Genomic DNA, 20,841 nt, shown 5'->3' with positions numbered 1-20,841 from the left:
ACCGACAGGGAGGTGGTGACATCAGAACTACTTGCTGGCTCACTGCTTTGGATTCAACAGCAACCCCATGGCAGTGTTGAACTAAAGTGCTTTTTAAGCCCTGTTTAACTGAATTTCATGAAAAATTTCATTTTTAGCAGGTTCTAGAAATCACCCGTCTTTCCTGAGCAGGTAAGCACTGATTTGACTGCCTATTTGATTAGACAAGGGGACCACGGCTAGAAAATCTCCCTGCAGCTCCAGCAGCTGTCATCAGCTGTGGCTTTGCCATGTGTAGCCACGAAGGAGACGTGCTGACAAGGACAGATACCTCCATAATTACATCGCGGGGGCAAGCGCGAGCGTACACTTCACCTGCCACCAGCACATGTTGTGGGGTCCTCGCAGGCACCTGCGTGTCTGGAGTTGCTCCTGGTTTTTGGTAACGAACAAGAACAACATTTGTCTCCGTGCACCTTGTTTTGAGATGACAGAAGGATCTGAACATGCAAGATGTCAGGGGACCAACTCCTTGATATCTAATAGGGTCAAATTTGTATATAAATAAATCTCTCTGTCTCTCAAGATTTACAGACCAATATAAAATGCAAAAAGCCATGAAATAAAACATAAAAGCATGGCAAAGAATGAAAATGTCAAGCTCTGCCTCAGCGCTGGGCTGCCATTGCATTTACGGTGGCTAGTGACTGAAGTCCAAACGACCTGAGAAAGTGCTCTGGGGCATATTTATTTCAATCAGGCAACAGAGCACTGTTACTCCTAATTAGTTACTGCAAGTATGGCATTGATTAAATAGATACAGACAAAGTTAGGTATTTTGGGCAGGCTGCTGGAAGGGGCTGGTCCTTCCCCACCGATGGCACTGGGAGCAGGACTGACTCAGTGGCCACCGGGAGTGGAACTGTGGCCAGCAGCACCCGTGCCCGCCCAGGAGCGGTGTTACAGGCCAGGGGCTCCCACGTGCTGGCTGACGGGCCACACAGAAGAGGCAGTAACGAGCTCACACGTTCGACCTTCCCTTTCCCTGGGTGCTAATCCGGGTTTGTTTGTCTACCCAGTCTCTTGTTTTTCCCCACTTTGTAGGGACTAAGGAACCTTCAGTCAAACTGAGCTGAGGTTGGCTCGTGGGTTCGTAAGTAACCACGAAGAGAGGGAGAGATTCCCAACAGAGGGGCTACATAGTCCTGTATGACTTTTTTTCCCTAAGAAACCAAACTAAAATCCGTAATTCAAACTGCATGTGTACATAAACATTTCCAACCATGCATATGCATGGGCAAAAGCAGTACTTGTTAAGACCTAAAAAGGCATAGATTCATAGCTGGAGTGACATCTGTGCAGAAAATACCCATTCACCCTACTGCTCCACATTGCAGGGATACCTGCGAACCACTAACATTAAATGCACAAAAGGAATTAGGAAAATAAGTTGGCTTGCAAGTCGTCGCTGCTCCCTCATGTACTGTAATTAAGTTCCTTACCATTTTCTTTCACCCCATTAATCAGGATAGTTTCTTGGTCTTCTGAGGCACAATCCTGCTCTTGTTGGTCATCCATCAATTTAACCTCTTTCTGTTCACTCCATGCCCCACTGCATCTGGCCAACCTGCACATTTCCAGAAACATAACCACAGTCAGTACAATTCCCAGAATCGGCTCATGGAACCGTGAATAAAAAATAACAACAATAAAACACCCCCGCACAACCTCACATGCTGCCCTTACCCTGCTTAGGAGGACAAATACTATTTCTTTAGGCTATTGTATTTTCACTTTTCTACTCCAAAAGCCAAGCCCGATGTATTTCAGCAAGGTTAAACGGCTATATATCACCATTTCCTTCCCCAAAGTCCTTCTTCGGGAGGCGGAGCAGTGCTCTGCACCCCTGCAGCACCCTCTGCATCGCCCACCGCTGCTTTGCAAAGGCAGATGGACATTATCATCTCCAGACGGGTGAGTGGAGACATGAAGAAGAAAGGACTCACCCCAGTCCAGGTAACAGCAACTCTGCACTGGAGTTGGAAGAGAAATGCAGATACCCTGAGCGACAGCTGCTCGCCCTAGCCACCAGCTACTGCTCCAGTCTTCCACACGCTGGCAGGTATGAAAAACTCCCCCAAAAAGCAGGTTTTGAGGAAAAAAGTATCTCTAGTCTCATCTTTCATGCAAAACACTTCATCACGAGAGCTCCTCCCTTGGGAGCCTCGTTCATCCTGACACCTACCTCTGCTCACACCACCCTCACTGGGTGAAGCTCCATCCTGGCTGCAGGACCACCAGTGGAGGCTGACTGGGCTTGACAGTACTTCTCTGAAGCCACAAAGCTGTGATCAGAACCAAGCCCAGACCTTCCCCCACTGACGATCGCCCCACATTAAAATGACCACCTGCCTCAGGAGACGGAGAAGGTGCAATGGAGAGATGCAGTTGAGTCCCCAGGCATGGGTGGCACTGGGTAACCCTCGTCAATGCGCCAGGGACAGAATTTTACCTCTTTGACCATAAATTCAAATCAGAGTCTAGTTTTTTTCCTTCTAACAACTTGAACTCAATTTCTTCTCTTTCACAGAACAGGTACTAGATGGAAGCATTGTTTTAGGTGGGGGTTTTGTGCTTTTTTGTTTTAGTGGTGGTTTTTTTTGTGGTTTTTTTTTTTTTTTTTTTTTTTAAATCAACATTTGTCAATGTCTGATCTTCCCACTTCTTCACTGTCCTGGGTTCAGCAGCCGAACTTCATTCATATTCAGATTTGCAGTGGAGTCCTCTTAATTAACGTGAAATCTTTACAACCATCTTAGTAAGTGAAACCTTCACTGAACTTAAAGATGTTGTGACACCGAGAGTAAGATAAGAATAACAAGCATCAGTAACTCAAATCCTTTGCATATTTAGAGGAATATTTAACTAACCCTGAGAGTTTTACTTTGATGCAAATCCGTATTTCAAAGCTCTCCAAACACACGTCGGTTTGCTGCAGTAAGACCCCTCCCTGCCAGCGCCCGCACCCTCCCCAGCACCCCGGGCTCCCACAGCACTGACAACAGCTCCAGCCAAAGCATCGTTGCAACAGAAGCATCTTCGCAACAGAAGCATCGTTGCAACAGGAGCGACTGGAAATGCCAAAGCACAGGTCAGGCCTCCTTGGGAGTTATTTCCATGCAGCTTGAAGATTAACTCCTAAGTGTGAAAGCTGCTCTGCGCTTCCCAGTAACAGGCTACAACCCCATGCCTCTTTGATAATATCTCCTGCCTATTAAACACATCTTAATTGATATAAATATTAATAAATCAAGTTTTAAAACCATCTATTAATAAAAATGTTAATGAAATATCTTGAGCCTCAGGAGAGCCAGAGGCTTCTCAGGAGACCAGAGGACCACCACTGGCCCCACGCATGGGCCAACGTGCCTTCTGGGGAGGGGACTGCTCACTGCCCGAGGAAGCTCTGGGAGAAGGAAAGGCTGAGTTAGGAGCTTCAACAGATTGTGACCTGGTAGATGTGCCTGCACGCCCTTGTGGTTTGCCAGGTGGAAGAGAAATGTGCAAAGATCCTCCATTTCAATTAGCCATGGGCAGGCAGGGTGGGAGGACGGCACGTTCGGCTACGCATGTGTACGGATCTGAACCTGCTGCTCACTTCAGCACACTTGCTGTGGATGATGGGACCCTCACCTTCAACGTACAGGAAGGTTACAGTCAGCATTTCCGCATACTCTGATGGCCCTGCCATCACGCCTTGCTTGCGACTTTCTGCAGCTGAGGGGCTTCAGCATTCAGAGACTACACCCACAATTTATTCTATTAATTTCTCTAATTATTTTCAATTTAGTTGAGACTGCTGGCTATGGTTTGGTATGAACCTGCTGTCCCCCACAGGACAGGCCACGTTCCCTCACAAAACCACAGCCTCAGTCCTAGAAAGGACTTGGGAGTACGACCACCACTGAAATATTTCATAATATTTATATTCACAGCAGAATCACAGCAACATTTCAAGCTATCTAAGTACATAAGCCAAATCAGGACTCTACCGAACTTCTTGTCACCGTTCAGCGCTGAGCCCACAGCACCAGGCGAGGGGTGAGAGCTGCGGGGGGTTGTGCAGAACGCTTCATCCTGCAACTCGAGTCATTATCAGTACAACGAGCACGGACCCGTGGCTCAAGCATCGTCTCTGCACGGCTTTGCTGACCTGGTTTTTGCCTGGGTGTGCTGGTTTAGAGCGATTTGGTGTAAAATGCCACAGGTGGCCTGTTTTCAACCAGGAACATCATCACAGCCATATTAAAGTAACGGCTTCCAATGAATAAAACATAGGACAAAAGCAGAAACAATAATTCTCCAATAATGTAAATTTGTCACTTCCAGCGCACAAAACATCTCCAGAGAGAAAATAACAACGCAGACACAAAACACTAGCAAGCTCACCAAGAAAGATCCCAAGCATTTTAAAGAAGGCATCATCCTATTCCCGACGGGATTTCCACCGGAGGAGGAAGGAGCAGGGTCTCACCCGTGGGTTGCAAGCCTCTCCGCCTGCCTGCTTCTTGCTCTTGCAGCCTGTGGAGTCGGCGGTCTGACTGCAGTTCGCAAACAGGTAGGTGAGGGAGGCTTCTGCTCCTTAGCTCTGGCAGATACTCACCGGCCAGCCTTTGAGGAGAGCATCTGGGCAGCGGGCTGAGGCAGCGAGCAATGGGCATGCAAGCAGCCAAGCAAATGGAGGCAGGAAAAGAGTTTATAGGTGGGGAGACCTGTAGGACTTCTAACCTCCTATTATTATTTCTTTAGGAGGCATGTGTGTAAGGGGGAGGTAAGTGCAGAAGGGACATTTCCCAGCAGATGCGACCCAAAGGCTGGAGAAGACGATGAAGATGACGCAATGCAAGAACAAAGGGCTCTGCCCGCAGACCACAATGTGCCTCAACCGCAGCAAGGCAGAGAGCAGGGCTGAGCTCTAGGAACGAGCTGAAAAGAACTGAGAAGAGTTCAGACAGGGATCGTCACATATGGTCAGAGAGAGCTGAACTGCAAAAGAGATGGATGATCTGAAGTTTGCGGACACCTGCTGAACAAGAGGACCTCTTGGGAGCAGCGTGACTGTCAAAGGTCAGATCCCAAGAGGGACAGCGAGAAACACTGGCAACCGAAAAAAGAGCTGACAAAGGAGCCTGATGCAATGCAGAGCAAGAAGAAAGAGAAGGCTGGGAATAGCAAAGAGGAGGAGAACAGCTGGGTCCCTGAGAAGAAAAACTAAACTGAGAGAGGTGTGGGGTATGGAGGTGCCAGGCAGAGAATACACCGGGTAGCAGGAGAGCACAGAACTCAGAGCTGTCTGTGGACAGAAGTATAAAAGGGAGAGAGTATGGATTTCAGAGGACGTCAAGCCACTGAAGATACACGACTGGGGTCACGCTATTATGAAGAACTGACAGGAGGAAAATCAGTCACCAGCTTGACATTTATGAACTTGACTGGAGCTGGAATGGATGGAGGAAGAGGATGGTGTGTGGAAGGTGATGGTCAAAGATGTGCAGTCAGATGAACTCCGGGTCTTTGGAGGAGGAGGGCAGAGCACAGCTTGGCAGGCTGTGCTTCAAGGGTGGTCACAGGTGGTTCAGTCGTAGGGAAGAATTCAGGCGGACTTCTCTTGAACGCACCACGTACTTCAGGGCACTGGTCTGCTAAGATCGCAGCTGGCATGACAGAGAAAGGCACTGGCTAAGAAAGGGGATCAAAGGGAAGAAGTCACAGAAAGCAAGCAGTGGAGCTAAACAATAATTCAACTAGTTTTAAGCACAAGATGGACAAATTAATGGACAGAAGGACAGGATGCAGTTGCCTGTGATAGCAATACACGGGAGACCAGGTCTTGTTGACCTGGAGAAATCCCTTTCAGCCCCATGACTCATGTCAGGTGAAAGCCTGCAAATGCCTCAAAAACACCTTCAGCATCACAGTTGACAAAATTCTCCATTCCTCATGGTTCCTGTCAGTTTTCCCAGTGCTTGTGCTAATGGGGTTGAACAAAAGCTGTCAGCGACTAGACTGCGTGCACAAGCCTGGAAGAACACAAACACAGCACCTGAAATGGAGCCTGCGCTGTAAACTTCCCGTTGCCTGGCGAGCAGGCATCCCTCAGCGCCGGTGGCCAAGGAACGCAAAGCACTTTCTTGTTCTGGTTTAAGAACCCACATGATACTTGAGCACTTTTTTGGGCACTGGTGCCGCCGGAGTGGAGGCACACACGGCCAGAGGAGGAAAGCCAACGCTCCAGCTGAGGCCCCACTAGCTCCCTCCGCTCCCAGCAGTGAGGCTGGCACAACTTTTCTCCATCAGTTCTTGGGATTAAACCCAGGCTATTGCTTTTTCTAGAAATTCAACAGGGTATGCAAAGCAACAGCAAGACAATCAATGCTCCCTATAGGAAATGAAATCGAGGGGTGCCAGTTATTTACCTGGAATGGAGGAGGAAATGCCCAAATTACAAAGCTGAAACATCTGGACGTGTTCCCATATTCATCTCGTCACATAAACGATGGACCTTATGTTCACTTAAAAGTGGCACATTTTCGTACAGCTTGGATTTAAGCATGTTCCTATTAATGTTAATTTTACAAAAGCAAAAGGGGAAATGCCACCAATTTTATACAACCACGAGGGAAAAATGCACCTGCTTGGTGCCTGTCCTGTACACAGAAAACAACAGGTTGCTTTGCTTCTTTCTCAGCCAGAAAATGTCCATTCCCCTGTCATCATCATCCCCCCAAGTATTGCGTGCTGCTGCCCCGAGTGGGTGTTTACAAGGCGTCCAGCTAGGGGTCCGTCACCTTGCTGCTGTCATGGGACACACGGGGAGAGGGCATGTAGGACCTGTAGTGACAGGACAAGGGGGAACGGCTTTAAACTGAAAGAGGGTCAGTTTGGATTAGATACAAGGAAGAAATTCCTCACCGTGAGGGTGGTGAGACACTGGCCCAGGCTGCCCAAAGCAGCTGTGGGTGCCCCATCCCTGGCAGTGCCCAAGGCCAGGCTGGATGGGGCTCTGAGTGACCTGGTCCGGGGGAAGGTGTCCCTACCCAGGAGACTGGATGGTCTTTAAGGTCCCTTCCAACCCAAACCATTCTATGATTCATTTTCTGATTCTATGACATGCCCTTCAGCCTCCCCAGCTGGAGAGCCCTGGTTCCTCAGATGCTGGCCCAAGGAGAAGCTGTGCTCTGCGCAGGGAAGGAGAGATTTCCTTCCCCCGGAGGACTCTCTGCAGACTCTTCCTCGGGAGGCAGCAGTGATGTGGCTCTTGGCATTTTCCAGCAGAAGCAGTGATGGTTGCAGTGATGCCCTGGAAGTGCTTTGAGGGGATAAAGCAAGCCAGCTAGCCATGACTGCCACATAATCCAGTGCTTGGCCACTTAGACATATACATATATATATACCCACAGCTGCCTGAACACCTTCTCGTTCATACTGCTTGGGCACCAGCATTACACTGTTGAAGCCTAATACACTCATTCCAAGCAGAGGAGAAAAAAATATCTACCAGGTAAAAATAAACAGCCTACTACACCGACTGAAAGCCCACCTACACATATGGGAAATTTTATTAGATGGACTAGATTATGGGTTAGCAATGGTTGTTCCATAATTAAAGTTGCAGGAGTGTTTCAGCTTAGAGCTGAAAAAATAAAAGGTCACTAGCACCCAGACAAAACGCAATGTGCCAGTTCCTATTTACACACAACTTTTACATACCGAGTGCTTTTATTTGTTGTAGATCATTTGGGTAGATGGAGAGGCAGTATCCAAAGTGGAGGAAATTCTTTTTATGGAGAAGTGGGGGAAGAAAGCAAAAGAGATGTGGCTTTTTTCCCACAGAGTTGTGAATAAGCGCAGGTGTTCTATATATGCGGTTGTATCTTTCAAAAAAAGAGCTTTAGAGAAATTAATTACATGTCAGAGCCTCTGACAGGTCTTTTAAGAATTATGATACTTTTGAATGAAAACATTATATACTTAAAAAGAAATACCATGTAAATGTCTCCGAGATATTTACATTCAGGGGAGTAATAGTAGATAAGAACTCAGCTCTATCGGTGGTACGAATGGATGCTGAACATGCTGTGCTCTTCTTAACGGCGCCTCCTGCACTTGCAGGACTTCATTACCTCTCCTGCAGAAGCACAACACAGAGTACAGGGGCATCCACCAGGAACGGGCTGTAAACAGAACCACGGCCCTCCCGAGGAGCCGGAGCTGCCCCCTCGCCCCCTGGGCTGCCCCCTTGGGCGCACCGCTCCTCTCGAAAGCACAGCCACCCCATCACCCGCCTGCGCTGCGCCGGACGGGGCAGCAAGGCCTGTGCAGAGGAGAATATCCAGGAGGTTTCTGCCTTTTTTTTTTCTTCCCTTGTTTTTTTTCCCCCCTTTTTTTACTTTTAGCCCTGACAAAACCTGGGCAGGACATAGGACAGAGAGCTTCCCGCAGAGAAAGTGTGGTGGGGCAGTGATCCCACCATGCGCCGGCAGCGCTGCAGCGATGCTAGGGCCAGCCTTCACTGACCTGAAGGATGCTGTTTTCCTACCAGATTCTGAAATTCCCAAATACCTTTTATTCCAGGGATTCCATTTGATCCTTGTTTTTTTGCTATAATTTGATAACTGGTGGGTGAAGCGATAAAAATCTTCACTTGCCAGCAGATGGGGATGTATTTTACTACTAAGTCTCTAAAAGCACCTCTCTGAGTAAACCTGTTTTCCCCAGAATTGACATTTTTGTTTAGGTCAAGGGTCTCTGAATTTTGCCCAGCACCATGACAAGAAAAAACCACCGAGTTCACGAGGTTTCTGGAACTGGCAGGGTTGGAAAGGTGAAGATTGTAAGGAAAGGTGCAGTGCGAAACCAGCCTCCCACTCTGCCCATCATAAAGTGCTTTTCAGGCCCATGGAAGGGATGCTGGACTTAAGGGTTCTGGTTTCAAAGTTATTTTCCCAGGAAAATCTCATTAGGAAATGCTTCCAGAGGGTAAGGTTTGATAGAGTCAACGTTAGCTGAGAATAGGTTCGGCAACCTAAATATAAATACAGATAAAAGCCTCCAATTAGGAATAAATCTGGGGGAAAAAAATGAAGTTGATAAAAAAAGAGCTTGCAGAGAAAATGGAGAGAACACAAAAACCATGAAAAGAAGAAACAATTTAAGAACTAGTGTGTTCCCAGAAGGTGTAAAGTATGGATGGCTTGTTAATATTCATAGCAAGCCTCCACTTTTTCCTCAGCTGAAAGCAGATGCAACAATTATCGCAGAGCCCCAGCCCCAACTCCAGCAGACCCCAAGATATGATATGAAGAGCAGAGTATTTTAGAGCTGACTCTAAAATAAAGAACAGTTTCTGACCTTACTCTGGAGGACATAAGGTGGAAGTATTTCAAGACCTGTCACAAACAACTTTAAGGAAAAAGGAAGGAAGTGAACAAAATTATAGCCTTCCTGACAAAGCACAGGTAAAATACAGAAGGAGCTTTCTCTGTAAATGTATTCTCACACATCCAGAGCAGCACTATATCATAAAGGAAAAAAGGCAGCAATTAAAATCCTTGAGAAGCTGAAACCCATGAGGGAACGTCTGAAATACAGCGTATTTCAGCACAGTACTGTACCGGGTTAGGGAGAGGATAGCTGCTCAACCCAAAAGATGAGAGTACTGAAATGCAAGGAAAGAGAGCGAAGAATCATTGCACTACGGGTGTGAGAGGGAGCGAAAAAAAAAAGTCCAAGCAGTAACGTGGAGAACAGGGAGACTGAGAAACTGGGAGGAAAAGGGACGGTCTGAGTCCAAAAGCAAAGGGTGCTGGTCCTGAATGGGCACAGCTCAGTGCCACGTCCCCAGAGACCGCAGTCGAGGACCTGTTAGAAAGTTGATGACTTGGGTAAGGAAGAAACAAATATCCCTTTTCACCAAGCGTGGGGTGAATTTACACAGTGGGGCTGGGGATGTATCACCCTGGGAATAACGAGGGCGAGGGAAGGCAGGAGCCCACCCAGGTAGGCTGCCGAGGGCTTCAGTGAGGCCACTCCGTTCTGAGGTCAAGAAGCATAAAGGGGCTTCCTGGCTATTGAGAGCAAGGGAGGGCTATGAAGAAGAAGCGCTGGGTTTCGTTTTGGTCATCCTCTCTCATTTTATAAGTGGGGAAAGAAATTAAGCAATAATTAGTGTCACCAGCCGCATAGTTTTGAGAAGCACTGGCAAGCTGAGGGGTAGCTTTTCTCCTCCTGAAAATGAAAAAGAACACAAGCTTTGGTTTAGATGCGATGGCCTAAAGTAAAAACATTTCTGTAATTATTAAAATAAATAAATAAATAAATAAATAAATTAAATAAATAAATAAATAAATAAATAGCCTTACCCAAAGACAGACGTTTTTTACAACTGATGACCAGCAGACCTAGCATTAAGCCATTGGTACAAGCCTATTAAAAAAAAGGGCAACGATAACTGCCACAGGTACGGCTGCCACCTTGCTCCCCGTGACAGGACCTTGCTCCCCGTGACAGGCTTGCGATTTTATGAGCTAAATACAGCCTTCCTGTCTTAGCAGGCAGGCTGCTGGCGAAGGACTTGTGGTCCACCCTGACCAAAGGTCACCTCAGAAGAAAATTAACTGCAGTGGCTATCCAGGCAGGGTTAGCTCCTTCTTTTTACAGCTTATTAGGATTACTAACGCATTTAGAGAAGCAAAAGTTATCTTTGTCTGGGATGGGATGAGAGGAAGGCAAGAGAGGATTTCAGGGATTTCCTAAACTTAGCTCTTGATACATCAAGCCTGCAAAGAAAGGAGGAAAAGGTGGTATTTGTTGGAAGAGCAAGACCTGAATGTATCTGAAAGAGGAAGAACCCTGATCCCACTTCTCCGTGGCACAGGCCATATGTTAGAACCTGATATACTCTATGTATCTCCATGAGGGTCATAAATCAACAGGTCTCATTCTTTTCCAGCAGATCTGACTTCAGTAGATGGGAACTCAAATATAACCAATACTCAGGAATAGCTCACATCTACCTTACACTGCCTCTCAGCACAAGATACATACAAAGATTTTCAGGAATATCTAAGAAAAAATCAGTAAATTGCTATGGAAGGCTTGTAAAGCCACAGGAGAGTGAGTAGCTCATTAACAAGCTTATTAACAAATTTGAAGAACACAAGCCACCACCATCAGCAATATACCAAAAAGCAAACCAAAAGCCAGACCACAGCAGCTCAGGACTGAGGCCCTTCCAGCCCCGGGGTTCAAAAACCAGCAGTGGTTCCAGAACATCACCCAGTACTGGAAATCAGAGGAAAACTGACTGTTGTGCAAAGTAGTGAAGCAAATAAACAGCTTCTCTGAAACAAATACTAGGTGAGCCCAAGAGAAGCTAAAAAAGGTTGCCAACCCTGCTCATAAGAGATACTAAGGAAAACAGATGTTTCACTTGGGAAAGAAAACAGACACTTTTGGACAACTTTAAAAGGGATCTCTTCTCTCAGCTGTCTATTTGAGTTTGTGTGAGAGGTAAAAACCTCCTTCAGGCAGGAGGAGGAGATAAAGTCCTTAAACGACCCCCCAAGGGATGGGGAAGCAGCTACTGCCACTTACCCAAAGACTGAGGAGCAAGCAGATCCACCTTGGTTTACAGCTGAATTTTAAGGGCTCCAAAATGTTTTGATGGCTCTGATTAACTAGATTATGCGTGGAGGAAATACTCCCTCCTACTGGACGGGACCAAAGAGAGCTGTAGTAAGCGTATTGGTGACAGATCGTACCAACTTTGTGTCCTACAGACTCACGTCATGGATAGATGTCAATGCTGAGTGCAGGCCATCGCGCTGGCAGACGGCCACGCACTGTCTGGGCTGGGTGCGTGACTCCTGATTGGTCAGCATTGATGGCAGGCAGGCAAACCCCTGAGAAAATGAAGAGGGTACTTAATGCACCACGCAATAGTTACAAAAATAACGTTCAAGGTACCACAGCAAAGCCTCGCGCCAAGCCAAATGGGAAAAGAGCAACAGAAACATTTTTCTTCAGAGAGGAGTTGAGAATTTACATTTTTGCTTTGTTAAGCAGAGCTAGCATGTGGTGTTGCCTCGACGGGGTTAATATTAGCAAGCATGGTCCCCGCTGCTGCCACTGCCCCATGCTCTGCCGGCCACCCCGCCAGCTGTTACAGGTAGAAGAAGAAAAGATGCCCAAAGACAGCCCATAACGTGGCTTTTTGCCTTTCCTGCTTAAAAGCAATTGTATTCCAAACATGTAGCTTTCACTCAATCTCCGGATATAAAGTTAAGATAAATCAGAAATGTTAAGAGCCTGCATTTCTGAGAAAATGAGGCTGGAATGATTAAAAACTCCAACCCTCATAAATCTGCAAAGGTTGAAAATTCAGTGTGATACTGGGGTATTAACCTTACAAAAACACAAGGACCTCTCCAAAGCTAATTATGTATCAGTCCAGTCTAAAATAACAAAAGCCATGAAAGAATAGTGCGGGATGGAGATTCCTTGATGGGCAGAATTGCTTCATTTAAATGAACTTATTACCAAAATTCTCTTTCTGCTGGAGTATTTACGGATAGGTCTATAAGACAGTATCTTAAAAGCTTAGCAAACTCTTCCTGTGAACCTAATCAGGAAATATGAGACACCAAGGTCAAGTGCATTAATATTACAGCAGCTTACTAAGAAAGGGACGTTTCACAGTCCCGTGCACACTGGATATTATCAAATAACTCAGCTGAAGAAGGGCGTGTAAAATTTTGGTTGAAGATACAGATTAATACGGAGCGAGAACAGCACAAGGAAATGGATTTGACAGAGGCACGCTGAAGAAAAGACTCAGCCCTAAACTTTATGGTTACCTCTTTTTTTGACTTATTAAGGCTTCCCATCAGACATATTCTCTTCTTGTCCCTCTTAACCACCAGGTTTAAAAAACGAAGAAGGAAGAGAGGGATTTTTTTCTGTACAGATTTGTAATATATTAAAGTTTGGACTAAGGAGGGCAATTAAGCTGGCTGGTGCTGGAGGATGATATGAAAGCTCATCAGGATATTTGCAGTAACCCTAGTGGGGTAAACATTTCTCTTTTCTAATATCTTCAAATTAGAAATTTTATAGGAAAAAGGAAATTTTCGCAAAGCTCGTTTGTCTCTTATTAGCAATTAGCCAACATGGACTCAGGATAAAAAGTGTTAATTTCTAAAGTATACCTAATTTTCATAAAAGCACAGCTAGGAAGACCAAACAACTGCGTGCTTGGCTTAGGCACAGGAAGAAATTAAGCTGGAGCAAGGGGAGGAAGGGCTCGCTCCTCCCGTCTTTTATGCAAAGAACCATTTGGAGGAGCCTTGCAGGGCCAGTACCCACTGGGCCAGTACCCACTGATGGTGGGGAGCGATGGCTCCAGCCGGCTGCGGTGCCCAGCTGTGTCGGGGGAAGCTCCCACGGCAAAAGCCAGTCCCCCGGCGAGCTCTGCCCCGGCTGTTCCCCCCTCACCCTCCTCCCCGGGGCACTTACCCTGGGCAGCACGCACCGTGTTGTTAGCTACGAACCAAGGGGCTGTCTGCACGCCTGCAGGCATGTCTGCATGCAGAAGGACTCACTTTCTGTCCTTGCTGCAGTTCCCCTCCCACGGCACACACAGTGCACTCTAACGCGGGCCGTCGCCGGCTATGAGAAACTAAGGGAAGTAGATCGCTAGAGAAGAGACAAAGGTGAGAGACCCCCCCCAAAATGGTGATGTTCCTCAGGGATGTGGAAGACAAAAATCCCTCAGCCATCACATCCATGTTTCTAGCCAGATCCTTTGAATATTCATGGAACAACTTGAAGTTTTATAAGGATTTTTCCTTTCTATATACGTAAAAATGACTATATTGATAGCAGATGGGCTCTTCCATATGATTTCCTTTTTAAACTTCCAACTTCATGCAATTCCTGCCTATTCCTTGTGCGGGGAAAGGAAAGCCTGTGCTTTTAGCTCCAGAGTACAAAGCTGGGTTTACTTCTGTTCGTTTGCTTTTGCTTTCAAAACGCTGAATTACACAACCGGGTAGGAGCTCTGAGATACTTCGTCGTCATCGTTTTTTTCCCAGAGACCACCTCGGTGCATTGGGTCTGCCAGGCAAGATGGATCTAAAAGTAAGTTACACTTAGAGAAACTACACAGTACCTATTGACTTAGCCGTATTTTCATAGCAGAGTGAGCAGCTCCCTATAGCTGACACAGTTAGACCATCAAATTTTACGGGTAAAATAGCTTCACAGTCTTGTCCTGTGATGTGCATCCGAAGGAGCGAATGCTTCTGACTAAAAAGGAATAAGGGTAGGGAGGAAAAGCAAATGATCGCAACACTCATCACACCGAGAAAAGAAATTATTAGGCCTGATAAGGAGTCTGAACTGATGACAGTTATAAGATACCACCCGTTTTTAGCTAATGATTCAGAAAAAGGATGCATTATTTGAGGGATAATAAGCGGTCATTTATTTAAAGACTTATCCTAACGTATATGCTGGAAGAAGCAGAGCAAAGGCTGTACGAACACTTTACCACTCTCCTTTCGGACCGTTATACCCCACTATTCAAATACAGAGATTTAATAGCACTGTATTTAGTTGTAAAATGCAGCAGCTGGTTTAGTTTATAGGGCTCCTGCATTTACAAAACAGCAAGCCATTTTACAGGGCCATTTTATACCCATTCCTCTTTCCCTCCACTTTCCTATTCACGTTTAATAAATCTGCCAACATTTGCCTTTGAGAACTGGTTCATTTATTTAAAATTCCCAAACAGCCCCATCCACGACTCTGCATGCCGTAGCAGTTCACCCGATTAGACGAAAGCATCAATTAAATGTAAAGTTACATCTCTTAATTTTCACTTGGAAAGATTTTGGGTTCCGCCAAACACCGAAGGCAATTTCTGAAGGCAAAATCCCGCATTAAGAGAGATTGCAGCTCCTAAGATATCAGTCCAAATCCCCATCCGTATCCAGGTAACAATCTGGAATGCTGATATTTAAGAGGAAAAATATCTGGACAGCTGCCCCATCTCCCTGGGAAGCAATGTTTAGTTAAAGTCTTGGATATCACTGAAAGAAGATGTGGAGATGTCACACTGCGGCTGAAGCATTTTTTCAAGTGCTGAATTATTCACCCGTGAATCTCAGATGTGAAATCCAAATGCTCCGGTACTGCCCTGGCTTTAGACAATGTCTAATTCCTTTCTGTGCCACTGCAGGGTCTCTTCATCAGCTTTCTTTCATCTATAATCACAGCCAGGTCATGGATTATTAGTCATATTCACTGCAGAATTCAAACCCTGCTACACCAATCAGCCAGCCTGGGACCCCCGAAAGGCTCCCCCCGCATTACTAACCGCATGGCTCACCGCCGTGCCGGGGACCCTGGCGCTGCTTCGCAGGGCACAGGGGGCACAAATCGCCGCAGCCATTTGCCCGAGAGGAGAGAGCTGAGGGGCCGAGCTGGGGAGAGCGCCCCAGACCCACCTGCCGCCCTGCAGCTCTGCCCGCCCGGCCATGGCACGGCATGACCTGCGGCGGTGCAGCCGCACGGCACCAGGGAAGCCAGCTCTCCACCGCCACGCACGTCAGAAACTTGAGGTATTTGCCCCACACACGGCGCCTGTTCCTGGGATGTGAATTCCTGCAATTCAGGAATGGAAGGAAAAGCCATGTGATGCTTTGGGCTCCTTTTTCACAAGCCTCAGGTACAGCGAGGCCGGCAGAGCACGCCAAGCTGCCTGATGTGCAGCCCCGCCAGCACAGCACCCTCACTGGGGACCTGCTGGGGACTGAGGACCCTTCATCAGCTGGCACCAGCCTCAGCACCCCCTTGCAGCCCCAGTGGCTGAGCATCACCTGGCCACACGCGGGCCACTGCCCTGGCCACGCTCCCCAGGTCCCGCAGCCACCTCGCCTCCCCCACTACCCAGCATCCAGCACCCATTATTTTCCTTTTTGTTAACTTTTTTTTTTAAACCGAAAGGAAGACAATATGTTTCCCCGTTCTTTCTCCATGCAAACGGAGTGGGAAGAAAAAAAAATCATAAACAAAGGCATTTATCAGCTTTTGCTGGAGGTGCTACTCTGCATATTGAGCTGCACGGCTGCAATTGTTCCATTAGGAGGACCTCGGTTATGTCTGCAACGTTAACGAGTCTTGGAGAATAGAGGAAAAAATACTACGGGCAATGCCGCAGCAAAGATAAATAGGTAAACATCCTATGCCTGACATTAGTTAATACATCACAGCTTTATTCACTTAGGGCAGCCGTGAAATCAATTCTTCAGTAAAAATAAAAAATTTGTAGCCAAATCTGTGTTCACAATATGAGTGAGGCAAGGAATGATGTAACGGGGAGGGAAACCTTGCCTTTGCTGTATGTTTTAAGTCTTGCTGATTTGTCTTGCCTAATGCAAAGCCCTGCTAAGTACTTTGTTTTCCACAAAACACAATTTTTGCCATTTTTCCTCAAAAGTAAACAATCTGTCTTTTTTAAAACTTTCTCAGAAGTCAGCAGCGATGTGTTCCCAGCCTCTGAAGGACACTTTATTGTAGTTTCCAAAGTATCCTGGCTAAATTGGTAACAATGATGGAAACCACAGGAACTGCTAAAAATAAAAAAAAAACACCTTCTCTTTGGTAAAAGCTAAAAACCATTTTAAACTGGTCAACATCCAGTCTTATTTCTGGATAAACTTCTGCCTTACACTGTTAAGAATGAGACTCCGACAAAGTCAAAACAAAACCGAAAGCAGCCTACTAAATGGAGACCGACGGCTGAATCCATGGTTTCATGCCGATTCCCCTGGAAAACCAAGACTAGATCATGGATAACTCCTCATCTGCAATAAAAACAAATCTGTCGGCATTTCCTGCAGATCCCGACGTGGCTGGAAACAGGGCTCGCTCTTCAAAGACAAGCAGTCATGACATGCAATCCAATAAAGCAAATTCTGCCCAGCGACCGAGCATTACAGCCCTCCAGCAGCGCGCATGCCGTGGCCACCGACAACCTCACCTTGAATTAAAAGGGCTTGGAGGGAGGAATCCGGCTTCTACGGGAATGCTGTGAGCTTGGGGATATCCACTGTTGCTGCAGAGATGCAGGAAACCACTACAGACCCAGGATTTTGCAAAAGCAACACGCACACTGCACCTGGAGGCTTTCCTCTTGGGTGCACGTTGCTCGTGTCCCCATGCCACCCATCCCTCTGTCACCTGCCCATGCCGCCCCGGCCCCCAAAGGCATGCAGAGATGGACAGGGGGACCACCTCTGGGGGTGTGCCTGGCCAAAGGGCTGCGCGAGGGGCAGCACGTCTCCATTTTCAAGAGCAGGATGCAAGTGATGGATGGGCACGCAGTGCTGCTCAAACCCAGTTCTCCATTCACCTAACAGACCGATGGCTGACATTCATTACAGAGCCCGGCAAACAGTGACAAAAGGGGAAACACAAAGGAAAATGAAGCGTTCAGGCTCTGGCTTGGCAGTAGAAACATCATGAGGGAGGACCGGTGTCACTGAGGTGGCTGCACAGTGCCATCTGTACCCTGCAGCGCTCGTAGCTCCAGCAGTCGCTGCCAACACGACTGGCCTGATCTGGACAAAACCCAGCTGCTTCCGCTCCTCAGAGTAAGTGTTAGTAGATCACCAGGGTGCACATTTATTATCTATAAGAGGAGCAAGTAGCTTCTTTTCTACACCCTACAGCCAGCCCTACTGCTGGGATAAACAGGTGGTGGGGAAGGATGCGACCTCCACGTCCCGTGGCAGCGCAAGGAGACACAGCCATCGTCAAGGGATGTAACACAATCCAGGCAACGCCACGGCTTAACAATCCTGCTCTCCAATCTGCAATTAAAAGGCGCGCAAGGCAGGAGCTTGGGGATCCCGCACATCGTACTGGCACCTCGAATCCCATTCGGACTTTCCAAACCATTCAGTGCTTTTTTGGGCGGCAGCCGTGGGTTACGCAGGGGCCTGTCTATTTTGAGCTCAAATTGATTGGCAACTTTGAAGAAAGCACTGCAAATTGCGGTGCTAATCACAGCAACTCCAGCCATGTAACTATATTAAAATAACATCAGTTCTGAGACAGAAAACTGAGAACAGCCAGGAAATGCTGAGCTGAAGTTGCCTGCTCTGGATCCTTCATCTTGCCCGCTCGTATCAGGATGCTGTACCCTCCCTGTTTTTTTCCCTCTCCGCAGTGATCTGGTTCCAGATTCCAGATGGCTGCTCGCACCGATTCAACAATAATAACACTCAGTATTTCAGCGCTGCTTTCTGCTTCCTAAGCGCTGGGGCGTGTTTTCAGAAAAGCGAGTGTTTTTGCGGTAGCTGCGCTCGAGCGGTGGGTATTGACTTTCCCAGGCTGCAGACATCTGCCCGATGCCACCTGCCTGCCGGCACACATCACTTGCTGGTGCAGAGCTGCAGCCCTGTATTTTTAAAATACAAGTGTCAACCGTACCTGGAAAAGGCCACTCATACAGCTGAAAAATAATGTATCCCTCCAAGGAAACATTGACAGATGCAGAATAAGGAGATGGTTTAAAATTTCTCCTATGCCAAGTTGTCTCTAAATCCTTTCACCGGAGATAAGGAGAGATGGGGCTTTTTGACAAGCTGGGAAAGGTGGCAATCTGCTCCAGGCACGTGGGTGCCTGCACCTGCCCCCCAGCCCCATGCAGCTCTGCCTTCCCCCAGCTCTAAACCAGAAGAGCCTTAGGGAGCACCATCTTCTCTGTTCCCCAACAGCCTGCAAGGAAAGACCAGGTTTCCATCCCCTGCAGTGAAGACTGCTGGCTGCCTCCCTTCTGCACAGGCGGGGTGAGACCTCAGCATCTCTCACCAGTGGCTGGAGAACTTGGGGCACCAACTCCCACTCCAAGGTAAAAGCTCTTCAGTCGTAGAGACATGATGACACTGTGAAGCATGCTTTGAAAAGTGCATTCTGTGGGTGTTATTTTCCAGCTCATCAGTTAAGATGTAAAAAAAAAAAGTTTCATTTGGACTAACCAAACATCGTCCTTCAGACTCCAAGCAGGGACACACACCCAAGGCTGGTCCTGATCACTGCCATGGGTCAACCAAGCCATGGGCATTTGTGTTCTGTGGGGTGCTCTCGAGCTCAGGCAAAGGGGCAGGATCCTGCTCGGGAAGAGGATGTGCTGCATCCCGGCTGCCTGCGTGGGACAGGCATCAGCATGTGTGGGGGGAACAGCTCTTCAGTAGATGTGGATTAAAAACCTTCAAGAAGAAGAATCTGCCTCCCATATGCTGAAGGGTGTCCCAATTACTGACTATCCAAAACAACAGATAAAAAGGGAAAGGGAACAATACCCTCCCCGCCGGCTGACAAACACAAAGGTCGTTACAGAAGGATAAATCACTCAGTTCTCCCCTTCCATGCACTTCACTTAGACTGGTGAAATATCCTTTACAATAGATTAAATCAAAGTCCATCGTCAAGTTCAAGAACACGTTTAATGCAGACCTATTCATTTCAAGGAAGGTCTGTACAATGGATAGCTTTCCCCTTCAAAAATTATACAAAACTGCATGCTTCCTTTTCATTCTTCTGCATCTTAACATGTAAAAGAGAAATATGGCATATTTGTAACACAGGAACGTGTTCTAGAAATCGTAGTCTGCTGTAAAAAGTGTATTTCACAAAGACTTTCCATGGTACAGGGACAAGGATCACTTGTTGATAAATTACTTTCACTCGAGAGAGTGGAAAGACACATTCGTGTGCACCATAAGTGGTGTGATTGTTGAGCAATTTGATGGAAGTCCAGTAAAACGTGCTGTACAGGTTTTATTTAAACTCATTTAAATCAAATGAATAGACAGGGAGAGCACTGAGAGACAAAGCAGAGTCCTAGATGTATATGCACCAAAGCGTATCTTTGGAGTTAAGGAATATGTATACCGAATTATTCACTTAGGCTGCCCTTAACCTCTTGAGACTCACCTGTAACAACCGTGACCTGAGCAGCTCCATGGTGTAGCTTCAATTCTACATTCATTTTTAAGTCACGTGAGGAACGGGCAGCAAGGGACACAGCGCAAAGCGCCATCGTTGCAAACAGCTCCACACCACCACAGGCACCTCACACAAAACCAGAAACCTCCACTGGAGGCTCAAGACCACGCATGCATTTGCTGATGGAAAGAGGTTTGGTACCACCTCAAGAGCTGCAGGTAGACACATGTGCATAAAAAAAAGAAATAAAAAAATCCCTACTACCATAAACCCAACACGAGAACAGAGCCGAAAGCCAAGACACACTCAAACCACGCAGCAAGCTTTTCAAACCAAAGACACAGGAAAAAAAAGACTTGGGTAAATGCTTCTTCTCCCAGTCAGGGAGAAGAGCCAGAGTTTTGTACCTGAACTCTTCCTATGGCACAGAGGAAATGAGCCCCCGGGATCTGTGCCAGGGAAACACCATGTCCATCCCAAAATGAGAAAATTCATTTTGAAGATTTAGACTCCTGGAAATCAGTGCAGAGCTCTGGATTGCAAAGATAACAGGCTGCCTAAAAAAGTCCCAGGATTTCATTAGGACTAATAGCTGTGGGGAAACAAAAATGCTCCCAAACATGCCTTACAAACACAGTCTCTAGAAATTCTTTCAAAGATATCTCAGTTAGAGCAAATGACGTGCAGAGACTTGGTTTGCAGCAAATAAGTGATCCTGCCTCCCGGAGAGCAGTGGGAGGAGGAGCTGGGGGGACAGAGGCTGCAAGGAAAGCAGGGGGCAGGCTG

The 20,841-nt window shown here is 47.0% G+C and overlaps 1 protein-coding gene across 2 annotated transcripts in view; it reads right to left on the bottom strand.

Annotated features, from left to right (window-relative positions):
- Window positions 1-20,841, bottom strand: part of NEXMIF (neurite extension and migration factor) — a 173,146-nt gene that overhangs the window by 14,623 nt on the left and 137,682 nt on the right. The window contains exons 1-3 of one of the 2 annotated variants that reach the window (XM_056359971.1): window positions 11,826-11,921; window positions 4,429-10,266; window positions 1,482-1,606 (exon numbers count right to left, since the gene is read on the bottom strand). In XM_056359971.1, coding sequence (XP_056215946.1) covers window positions 1,482-1,557 — 76 coding nt within the window. In that variant the 5' untranslated portion in view covers window positions 1,558-1,606; window positions 4,429-10,266; window positions 11,826-11,921. Of the gene's footprint in view, window positions 1-1,481; window positions 1,607-4,428; window positions 10,267-11,825; window positions 11,922-20,841 lie in introns of those variants that run through there. The other variant, XM_056359970.1, reaches the window with a different exon arrangement.

This window comes from Falco biarmicus, chromosome 14 (genome assembly GCF_023638135.1).
Source record: "Falco biarmicus isolate bFalBia1 chromosome 14, bFalBia1.pri, whole genome shotgun sequence".
NCBI classification, from domain to species: domain Eukaryota; kingdom Metazoa; phylum Chordata; class Aves; order Falconiformes; family Falconidae; genus Falco; species Falco biarmicus.
This window is presented reverse-complemented; position numbering and strand designations above follow the sequence as displayed.